General features: G+C 46.6%; 1 protein-coding gene across 4 annotated transcripts in view; it reads right to left on the reverse strand.

Moving 5' to 3' along the window:
- The window catches only part of TSC1 (TSC complex subunit 1), a 32,920-nt gene extending 21,731 nt beyond the window's left edge, over positions 1-11,189 (reverse strand). Inside the window, exons 1-6 of one of the 4 annotated variants that reach the window (XM_063316423.1) lie at positions 11,098-11,189; positions 5,700-5,768; positions 5,111-5,143; positions 3,265-3,458; positions 2,357-2,460; positions 1,035-1,187 (exon numbers count right to left, since the gene is read on the reverse strand). In XM_063316423.1, the coding sequence (XP_063172493.1) occupies positions 1,035-1,187; positions 2,357-2,460; positions 3,265-3,370 (363 nt within the window). In that variant the 5' untranslated portion in view covers positions 3,371-3,458; positions 5,111-5,143; positions 5,700-5,768; positions 11,098-11,189. Of the gene's footprint in view, positions 1-1,034; positions 1,188-2,356; positions 2,461-3,264; positions 3,475-5,110; positions 5,144-5,699; positions 5,769-5,986; positions 6,115-11,097 lie in introns of those variants that run through there. The other 3 variants (XM_063316425.1, XM_063316424.1, XM_063316426.1) reach the window with 3 other exon arrangements.
- Positions 11,190-11,547: the final 358 nt, after the last annotated feature.

The following is an 11,547-nucleotide window of genomic DNA, read 5'->3' on the forward strand; positions in this document are numbered from 1 at the left end:
CCCATTTAAACCTTCCGTGAAGAGCAAATTTTGGAAAGCTCATAAAACGCAGCTCCTGCTTGAATATCTGGAGTAGATATGCAGCTCTGACTCATCACAGGTGAGCAAAGGAGGAGGAGTTAGGGATAAGGTACTGTGCAAATATAACGGCACAACTTGGGACTCTAACGCTTGGCTAATGCGGAGACCCAGCTCTCTGGAGAAGCCTGTAATTTATTTATCTGTCAAATTTATCACCGCCCATCTCCCCCTCAAGGAGGGACTCTGGGCGGTTTACAATAAAAAAACAATTAACCACCGTGTAATAAATACTATACAACAATATGATACAAATAGACAATAAAATATAAATATACTAAAACGTAATAGAATCCAGATGGCAGAGCTCTCTCTCAATCCGTAAGCAAAACAGGGCAATTCTAGGGAGCTAGCCATCCCCAAGAGGAGCTGTTCTCCTTCCCGCCCCAGGCACGACGACAAAACCAGGTTTTTAAGTTTTTGCAAAAGTCCAGGAGCGATGGCGCCTGTCTCAACTCCGGGGGGAGAACGTTCCAAAGGGCAGGAGCTACTGCAGAGAAGGCCTGCTTCCATGACCCCACCAGATGGAACTCTCTAGCAGATGGGATCCCCAGCATGCCCTCTCTGCAGGCCCAGGTGGGACAGGTTGATGTAATGGGGATGGGACGGTCCCTCAGGTAGCCTGGCCCCATGCCATGTAATACTGGGAAAGGTGGAAGGAAAGAGAAGAGGACAGCCAGCAACCAAGTGGATGGACTCAATCAGAGCAGCACGGTTGGAAGACCTGAAGGCTGAGCACAGATCCTCCTCAAGAAAATCTATCTATGTGACATCTAAGAGTCAACATCAACTTAATGGTACATAATCAGTAAATCAAGCCCAGAGTTACAGAGGGGCACACACGAGACCCCCTCGGCCAAAGAACGTCTCACTTCCCGCTGTTATTGATCTGCTACAGCCCCTGCCCCCCAAAACAAATACAATAAGCCAGATTTACACCAGCGTCAAGCCCTTACCTTGAGACACTTGAGGAGGGACGGGAGAACGGGGGCCTGAGAAAGCTTGTGTTTCCAAGAAGGCTGACGTCGAATCACGTGACCAAGTAGCGAAAGAGTGGCGAGGCGGGTAGCGGGCTTGCCCATGTATTCATTGATTTTATCAAGAAGGTGCTGGGATAGATTTTAAAAGCAAAGAAACTGAGGAAGGAATTAAACGCTTTGACTACAGGCAGAAATAGGGGCACCAGAGGCGGCTAACAAGGGAGGAAAACTCCAAATCTTGTAGAAATGCAAAGGAATCTTTAGGATAAATGTATTTATTTAATTTATATCACCGCCCATCTCCCCGGACAGGGGACTCTGGGCGGTTTACGATAAAAGATAATAAAAACATATAAACCTAAAATTACAATCTAAGAATATGAATAAATAGGTATTTCCCAGAAGCATGGGGAAACCGATGGCCTGAATCCAAGGAGATGGAGCCCAACTTTTTGTGTGTGTTTGTGTCTTCGAGTCAGTTTTTCACTCCTGGTGACTGCCTAGACAAGTCCCTGCAGTTTTCTTGGCAAGGTTCAGAAGTGGCTTGCCATTGCCTCCTTCCTAGGGCTGAGAGAAAGGGACTGGCCCAAGGTCCCTCAGCTGGCTTTGTGCCTAAGGCTCCTGGTGCCTAGCCTGGTGCCTTAACCACCACACCAAACTGGCCCTCCCATGCCCAACCAGTATAATCATTTTTCCATAAATATCAACTCTTGGCTGAGCTTTTGAGAGTGTTAGATTTGGACAAAGGCATCCTCAAATCTGGTGCCACAACTGCAAGGGTATCTCTAGGAACGATCCCCTGAAATCCATTTCAATGGAATGAAGCCTAAAACATAGGCAGGGGTGCATCTGAGGGCCCTGCTGATCAAAGGACCAAAGTGCACACTCATAAACCCTGCCAGGCATTCTCTCCGTGGGACCAGACTAAACTGAACCAAGACCCATCACCAGACCCACACAGCCACGCCCCCACGGTGCAATCCCACAATGCACTGAGGAATACTAGAAAACAAAGCAGCTTGACCAGCCAACAAATCAGAGAGCTTTTTCTTCCCCTACGGCCCCAAGTGTGAAACATTCTAGCGCCCCTAGAATGTGGATCTAGACCTACCCGGAGAGGATTTTTCTTGTCCAGGATGTGATCGTCCCAGAACAGGAAATGGTTTGGGCTGGTATGGATGTGATCTGCCCCCAAGATGGCCTATCCCTTGTGGAATGTGGTGCTCTTGTGAAATCTCAGCCACTGCTGGGAACTAGTGGTTTAAATGCATTGATGTAAGTTACTGCTCTTGTTTTACCTTGTCATGTGGCTCTTGAAGAGTGGTCAGGATGTGCAAAGCTTGTTGCGAGCTGGTTTCCAAGTAGTAATCGACTAAAGAATTCACCAGCATAGGCCCACGATCTGTTCCGATTCGCCATCCAGACAGAACAAAAATACAAGTCAACTCGCACAAAATGACTTGGTTGTTTCAGCAGCACGGCAGAAGTTTAAATAAGGGATGGGGATCAGAAATGACAGCCACCTCTCTAAAAGGCAACAGTAGGCTGGAGATCTTAAACACAATCATGGTATTTGGCTTTAAGACTCTACATTATGTCATCAAAAGCACGCTCGGTGTATTCCACAGCATACTGTGCAAGATCATTATTTTTAAAAAAGGTTCTGTGCTTGCTCTGGTCCCAAAATAAATCTCTTAGCTTGTATAAAGGCAACAGCTCCTTCACAGCCTAATCAAGGAGAAAAAGAACACAGCCCGTTTCCCTAGCTCTGTTTAAAAGGTTCCTAAGCAAACTTCATTTGAGCCGAACTACACAGTACTCTTTATACAAAGAAGCATCTCATTTCTGGTTGTGTAACTTTGCGGAACCCACGTAAAGTTGAACCCAGATCGTCAGTAGAGACATCCTTCCCCTAATATTCCAGATGTGTTGGGCTTCAACTCATATAATCCCCGCCTGGCGTGTCCGAGAGTCCTGCTGGCTGGGGATCGTGTGACGTGTAGCCCAACACACCGGGAAGCCTCCAGTTGCAAGAGGCCAAGTTAAAAAGGCCCAATCTGCAATCGGAAAAGCTGCTTACACCTTGCAATTCACACCCTCCTTCAGAATTTGGGGGGAACCAGGGAGAGAAAGTCGGTAGTCCTCCCTTGCGGGGATTTAGGCCACTCGGAACAAAATGCAAGAGAGGCCCGCCGTAATAACCTACCTGAAGCGAGGTTCTCTCTGAATGCAGCCATTATATCTTCCAGGGCCACCAGGACTGGAGAAACCAGCATGGGGAGGAGATCCCCAATATTTGCTTGCTGAGACATCCTGTTTCACACTAGGCGCTCACGTGCATGACAGTGCGATCATGCAAGGCACAGCTGCTTCCAGTTCTACATGGGTGCTCCGGGCAAACTAGGCAAAGAGAAAACTATATGGATTTTGGAAACATTCCCTCTGCTTGCCAACCGACTACAGATCCAGAATTCCAGGCACCCCACAAAACCGACCGCCAATTTGCAACATTCCGTCATTTTCAGCACAGACATTTTGGAAGAAACTGGCTTTCTGGCGCACCTCACCAGGAATTCCCCAATTCTGCCTCCGAAGCTACCCAGTTAGAAGCGTTCACGCTTTGTCTCCATCAGAAAAGGACAGGGGCGGCCTTGTCACGTTAAAACAAAAAGTGTCTTCATCCAGAGGATGCTTCTTTAAAGACCCAGAAAGAGGGACCTTTGCAAGTCTCAACTAAAAATGGAGAGCTTGCTCAATGTGCAGAGCAGAATCCCCTGGATTTCTTATTTCCTCAAAGCAGGGCTCAGCTTGGAGGTGCCTCTAAGATCCACTCTAAGGTTCTGTTCAGAGCTAGCTTCTCCTGAAACACAAACTGAAGCAGACTGAATCCACTACGACAGATAGAAAAAAAAAATTAAGACCTGACTGACAACTCTGATCTGTAGAGCGTGCCACTTTCCCCAGTCAATGCATAAATCAATAGTTTTCTAAGTTGCCCTTTATTCCCACAAATCAATTGGATCAACTACGAGCCGTGTTACAGGACTGATAAAAGACATTTTATCCCTGGTTTTTGCACAGGCCTCCAGGCGCGTTGCGGGGTGATCAGAAAAGCAAACCAGGTTGCCATGGATTAGGAAAGCAGATAAAAGAAGACTGGCTTGTTCTGGCCCTTTTACAAGTGTGAGAGAATAGGGCATTTTTTGCTCGATACCCAAAGAAAAATGAACGTGGGACCAGACAGACATATCAAAGGCAAAGATTATAATGTGAGTATTATCAATAAAGAGACCCTCTACCCAGAAACTGCGGGGTGGGGACGTGGTGGCGCTGCGGGTTAAACCGCTGAGCTGCTGGGCTTGCCAATCAGAAGGTCGGCGGTTCGAATCCGCGTGACGGGGTGAGCTCCCGTTGCTAGTCCCAGCTCCTGCCAACCTAGCAGTTCGAAAACATGCCAATGTGAGTCGATTAATAGGTACTGCTTTGGCGGGCAGGTAACGGCGTTCCGTGTAGTCATGCCGGCCACATGACCACGGAGGAAGTGTCTTTGGACAAACGCCGGCTCTTCGGCTGTGAAACGGAGATGAGCACCGCCCCTAGAGTCGGATGCAGCTGGACTTAATGCCAAGGGAAACCTTTACCTTTACTTTACCCAGAAACTGCAGGAAATGGAGCACAGAAAACAGCCCCTGCAGCAAGTGCCAATTGCTGGGCAGGTTCAGAGAAGGAACCATGGTCCTTTAGATACCCAGCAGCTATTTGGAGCTGGTCAAGTGATCTGCCAGGGAAGCTTCTAATATTGACAGAACACGCACCCTGCCATCTGCCATAGGTGGGCTCTTCCACGTAACACCTATTGGATATTCAGATGCTACTCTCGCCTGAATACCTGCAGCATGGCCAAGGTAAGCCGTACCTTGACATCCCACAATAAAATAGGACCGACAATATTGGCAGTGGGAAATTCAGCAACATTCAGACAGGGAGGGAGACCACAAGTCCATGGACCTGATCACAAAGCAGTCACAGAGAACAGGAGGTAAAATACCTACAAATATGGGATTCTCCCCTTCTCCATTCTTCTTCTAAAAAGGGAAGGAGGCAGAAGAATGATTTAGGAGGGTTTTGAGAATTAATTGGATCCTTATCGATCAAACTAGATTGCTAAGACCGCCCCACCCTCCACCCCTTTGTATATATAAAACTTCTGAGCTCTCTTCTAATTCTGTGCCTGGAAGCACACCCCAGGCTGACATAGGCTTGTCTTGGATGGAAAAATACAGTGGCTGTGAAACAGCTGATGCGCTTTTAAGTTTTAAATTTACCACAGGCCCTGGTCTCCCACTGGAAATAACTGGGGGCTGAAAATGCTTTGCGACGAAAGAACGGACTGCCTACTGCAAAGCCACATCTTTAATATTTGCACCTGCATAGAAGGCTCTTTCCTGTAAGCAGAAAATTAGTAACACAGGAAAAGATTTAGAATCTTTCTTCCTGAAGAGTTCAGTGCTGATGAGCTACATAAAAATACACCATCTTCCATCTGCAGAGGTACAGTCCACCACCCCTCCTGTTTTTCGTCTGTGGATCAAGACAGAAAAGCTTCAGGTGATGCATAAAATACAGAAGATAGACATGTACCTGCTATGCTGCCAAGTAGATTCTTTCTTTCCACCACTATACAATCTGGTTTTTTTCATGATCACAGAACTGGGAAAAAGAAGCAAAAAAACAAACAAACAAACCCAGTGAGTGTATAACGGTATTTAGCACCCACATTAAACTCAAACCACAAACTTTGAGCCTTTTTGCAACGCTGCTGTTCCAAACCCAGGCACAGCTGGAAAAGCAGCAGGCAAACCAAACAACTCAGCAAATGTTGCGTGACAAGACGGGGCCAAAATCTGGCTTATATACCACGAACCTACTTGGCGGCTGATCCAGGCAAACCACCTGCTTGCCATTTGTTGGAAGAGGGCCCGTGCAATGAATTCTTCCAGTCAGAAGTAGTTAGAAAGGAAACTCCGTTTGACTTACGTGGATAGTTCCTTTCGGCTCTCCCAGTTGGAAGGAGCTGACATGCCAGGTTCCAGGAAACACCCTCTGAAACCAAACCACAATGGGTGGCTTGTACCAGCAGAGTACAGCTTAATTAGGAGCGTTCATGAGGATGCCAGATTTGCCTTTCGCCATGCTTGGGGTCTTTCACACCAGATTTTTAGTTTTATAGCTTGGCCAAGCTTGAGATTCCACACCAGGCATTCAGCCTCCAGAACTGAGCTTATGCCCATGCTCAACTTCCACAAATCAATGCTATGTGGGAGAAGCACTTAGAAAAACCCAAAATCATATCAGAAGAGGCTCTTTCAAAAGAAGGAAGGCATTACCAAGGAAAACCTATAATAACTTTAAAATTGGCACGTTCTAATCCCATCTTTACAATATATTGCTGAAACAATTAGGAATATCCAGGTGTTTGCTATGGCTTCAATTCACTAAGTTTGCCCAGGAGAAACACAAAAAAACCGCTCTCATAACCTACAAATTACGACCGTAGGTCAACTGTTTGTAGAACGCAGACCAAGTAACCAGAAAGACTCAATTAAAAAGCTCAGCATAAGGGAAAATTTTCTTTATAACAAACTTTGTCAGATGATACACTCCAGTCTTACCCTAATCAGCAGACAACTAAGAAAGAAGCAACATGCTGAAGAAAGCACATTTTCCTCTAACTATGCATCAACCTGAAATATTTTAAATTAGAGCGAAGCAGAAGACAAAGCAAAGGATATGGGAAGGTCAAACTTAACCATACTCATATGCTCGTATTTCCTCTTTAGAACAAAAAAGGAGATGCAAACAAGTAAGATACCACAAAGACCTATAAACAATCAGCACTTCTACCTTTACATACTACCCTTGGAGTCAGCAACGTGGCACCCAATGTGCCGACATGCCCATAACCATCTCCCTTGAACACTCTAGATTCTCTGCCCCACCTGATTCTTTGTATTTAACAAGCCAGAAGCTGGCATGCTCGAGGGCAGTGTTTCCAACCTTGGCAACTTGAAGATGTGTGGGCTTCAACTCCCACGCTGGCTGGGGAACCCGGGGAGTTGAAGTCCACACATCTTCAAGTTGCCAAGGTTCAGAAACAGCATTCTAAAGCGACAGCCTGGCCTCCCTCATTCTCTTTATTCTCAAGAATGCTTCTGGGCCTCAAAAGCTTTCTCAGATCATGAAGATGATAGGCAGCAACAATCTAGAACTTTGGAAGTGCAGGGGGGAAAAAGGCAAAAAGAACAGAAGCAAGCACTTAAGGGACAAAGAAAAACGAATCATGCAGCATCATCATAAACGGGTGCTTTGTGACTGATATGGGGAGCACGAGGAAAAACCAACGGAATAACCCAGATTGGGAAATTGAAAACAAAACAAAACAAAACACCATTCTGGACAAACATGTTGTCATACTTCCATACTGTTGTCCACATAGTTCCCCAAATACAAGAAAATTCTAGCTTGACTCAAGTAAATATTTATTTTTTGGACAAGACCTCCCTGAAAATAATTATTCTGCGTGCACCACGTGTCCTCAAAATTCTGTTTTCTTTTAGAACAAGCAAGGGTAAAAAAAATTAAATACTGCTTTACATGCTCTGCACTGTCACAAATGTTTTCTGACAGCTAAGTTAGTAACTTAGCAGATATGTACAACTCTTAAATCTCTCCTTCTGCAGCTTTTCAAAGGGAAGGGATGTTTGGAAGTCAACATCAAACCAATAAATATGATTTATTTTTATGATAAACTTGTGAAAGGGGTGCCCAGTTTGTTTCCATCTGCGCAACCTTCAGCTTTTAGAAATCCATGGAGATAAATGTGAAACTTCTGAAATTGTTTCTGCTTGGGGAACAGGTGGTGGTTTGCAGCACTGGTTTCTAAAAAAGAATCACATTGCAGATTTTTAGGATTTTAGCTTCTCAGTAAGCTTGCAGCAGGGAAAGTGTTTTTAAGTCCAAATAAAAACTTCCTTTGGACGATTACACAATGGACAAGTATCTATTTCCATGGCTGTTTGTTTTTCCTTCTCCCAACCTACAAACAGTTTAGATGCAGCAACTGGCTACTCTGTTGCTAAGACAAGGTGCGTCCATAAAGATGGCTTTTAAAACCCCCGCAAAAGTATCTTTTTTTGTAAACTTTATACCAAACAGGACAATCTTACAGGCAAAGCCGGCTATATTTCCATCGCATGCTTCACCAAACCACATTAGAATCCAGCAGCTGAACTCACACACACACACACACAAAATAAATGAGTGGAAGAGGATGCTAAGCTTGGTTAGCATTAACCTCGGTTAGGGTTGTTGGGTTTCTTTTTTTTTTGTGGTGAAGCATGTTGCGTAAATGCAGCTTGATTTGTTATCTGTTCAGGATTCTGAGTTCACACAGATTAATTTAGTAATCAAGTTAAGTATCTTCTCCCAGTCATCCTTTTTATTTTTTAATGTCTGGCACTAATCCTGAAAACTACAGACCAGTGCTTCTCAACCTTGGCAGCTTTAAGATGTTTGGACTTCAACTCCCAGTATTCCCCAGCCAGCCTGCTAGGGAATTCTGGGAGTTCTGTAACTAGCCTGCTGGGGAATTCTGGGAGTTGAAGTCCACGCATCTTAAAGTTGCCAAGGTTGAGAAACACTGCTACTGACTATGAAAGAAGCAATTGAACAATGCTGGCTAGGGATTCTGGAACTAGTATGCCAGCTCATCTGGAAATCACATGGGTAAAGAACAATATATGCAATGCTTGGATCTACTGCTTCACTATATACTATTTTTTGTTTTTCTACAGCTGACTTCTGTAAAAAGATAACAGGGCCAATTTCTGCCAACTTATTCAAATGGCCGGCATCCTAAAAGCAGGTCAAGGCTTTTAAAATTAGCTTGTTACCTATAGTATTGCCCATCATTTAAAATAAGATTAATCCTCAGATACCCACAGTTGTAGGATTGGGTTGGCTTAGACATAATGTAAACTAAATGAGTAACATAAATGGAGATCATTCCTCACATTGCCTTGAGCTTTGGCCTTTTTATGCTCTATATCTCAAGCTGGTTTACCCCACTATCAATATTGCTAGCTTATGTTTTAAAATTATTTCATGTTGCAGAGAAAGGTAATCCAAAACAACGATTTTTGGCCCCAAAATGAGTTACTACTCTGAGCAGCTTAAGAACTTAGAGAGCCTTCTAAGATCAAGGCTTTAGCGGTTTTCCTCTTGCATCTATATCAGACATGCATACAAACTGTAGACAATTTTACCTAGAAGCAGTGGCATGTGCTAAAAAAATAATTCAAATGAAAATTAAAAGAATACAACGGGCTTTTTTAAAGCCTCCATGAAGCCACCCTTCTGGGATCAGCCAACATAATTATTTTTTTAAAGGAAGACTTTTTTTTTAAAGGAAAAATGGTTCTATATTTAAAAACAGTTGATTAGTTCCTAAGCAGTGATTTAAATAAGTGCCAGATAGAAACCACACAGGGGGCAGGCAGGGAGAAATCAGGGTTGAAAAGGACCAGTAAGGCCACCAAATTAAAGCAATCCTGATAGAGGGGTATCCCTCCTTTGGTGATAGATGGAGGAGGGTGGAAGACCATATCAAAAAGAGGTATTGGACTTCCAGTGGCTTAAAGATGGCTACTAACACCTCTCCAGATTTAAAGCAAGAAAACATTTGAATACACAGAATGCTGAACCAGAAAAAAATAATAATCCCACTATTTGATGTTTTTGAGCACAGTTGGCCCTTTCTTCTGTCTCAGGATTAAAGAGTTCTTCCCCTTCTTTCCTATTCACCCCCCACCCCGCCATTTCACTTCCACTGCTGTTTACTGCCTCACAGAACTACAACAAAAATGAATTAAACAGTGCAGGGCTGTTGATGCTTACCTACTGCTTTTTTTTTTAGACAGATAGATCTCTCTATCACACCTACCGCGTTCTGCAACAGCCACAATCCAATTTATCTTAACTGCTTATTCTGCAACAGCCGGACAGCACCAGCTTGGGGGTCCGAGCAAGCCCAGAGCTTCAGAAAGCTAAAGCCACTCAGCTCCATTTGAATATGTTGCATTAAAAAAAAAAAACACCAACAAACACCTTTCTTTCTCCTTGCTTCCCCACCTTGATTACACACCACTCCTCCCTTTAGGGGACTGAGAGGGGTTAATGTCAAGGGCGTCCTACAGGAAGCCCTTTGAAGAGGGACTGTTCTGCCATTCATTGGTGGCCCTTTTCTTCCCCAGGTTCTGCTGCTCCTGCAGCCCCCAGCCACGTTGCCCCCTCCCCAAGCCTGCCCTTTTAATACTCCACCCCTTTCCCACTTTCTACCCAGCTCGTCCCAGCTGCCAGAAGCCACCTTCCTGGACTAGTTTCTTTCATTCTCTCTTTTAAAGGCTAATCAAGGCACCACCCTGCACACCAAGCCCACTCGCAGCTGCCTGAACACACGTTCTTCCTCGAGGGCAACCTCCTGCCCCCTATGACTTGGACCACAGCCCCCCTTTGCTGCTGGTTTCAGAGAGGAGGTCCAATCCTCCCCCCCCCCACCCAGCCCCTTGGATTAATTATACATATAACATAGGTACACGGTTGTATAAATAGAATTATACATACATACATAATATATAGATAGATATAAATAAAATTAACCCCAGGGGCTGAGTGGGGGGGTGGATTAGAGCACCAAGACTAATAAGTATTAATTAACAGGCGCCCCCCCCGGAGGCAGACCCAGCCGGCCCTTCCTGCAGGGGGGGGCCCTCCGCAACCACCCTGCGAGGGAGGCCGGGCCGAGCAGGCCCCAGGGCTCCCGGGGGGCGTCCCTGCCTGACGCTGAGCCCCGCAGCCAGGCCCCCCCGCCGCCCCTCCCCGGCCGCGCGGCCCTGCCCCGCGCCGACCCTCTCCCCGGCTCCTCCGCCGCGCCGGGGCCCTCCCCTCGCCCCCTTCCCGCTCTCCCGCCGCGGCGGCTCACCCCTTCCTCTTCCTTCGCCGCCGCTCGGCTGTTTACCGCTCAAGCCTCTTCTAACCCACAGGGCGCCGCCATCTTGGCCCTGCCACCCGCCTGGCGCCCGCGCGCGGATCCCTCCGCGCTCTTCCCTCCCCGCTCGGGAAAAAGTAGTCCCACCTCCCCGCCGGCTGAGCCCTCGCTACGGCCCTCCCCCGCCCGCGGCAGCCCGCGCTCGCCTCGCCCCGCCGCGTCCGCTTCTGCCGGCGCCCGAAAACGGGGTGACGGAGGCCCCGGGCTCGAGGCGCGGAAGGATCAGGCGGGGAAAAGAGTCTCGTGATGCCGAGGAGGGACGCGAAGAAGTCCCGGCGGAGAGGAGAGAGGCGGAGGAGGATCACGTGACGCCGAGGAGAGGCTGGCGAGGGCCTTGCGGGGTGGTAAACAAGGAGCGGGGCGGGGCTAGCGGGCTTCCGAGCC

Source organism: Candoia aspera, chromosome 16 (genome assembly GCF_035149785.1).
Source record: "Candoia aspera isolate rCanAsp1 chromosome 16, rCanAsp1.hap2, whole genome shotgun sequence".
In the NCBI taxonomy this organism is placed as follows: domain Eukaryota; kingdom Metazoa; phylum Chordata; class Lepidosauria; order Squamata; family Boidae; genus Candoia; species Candoia aspera.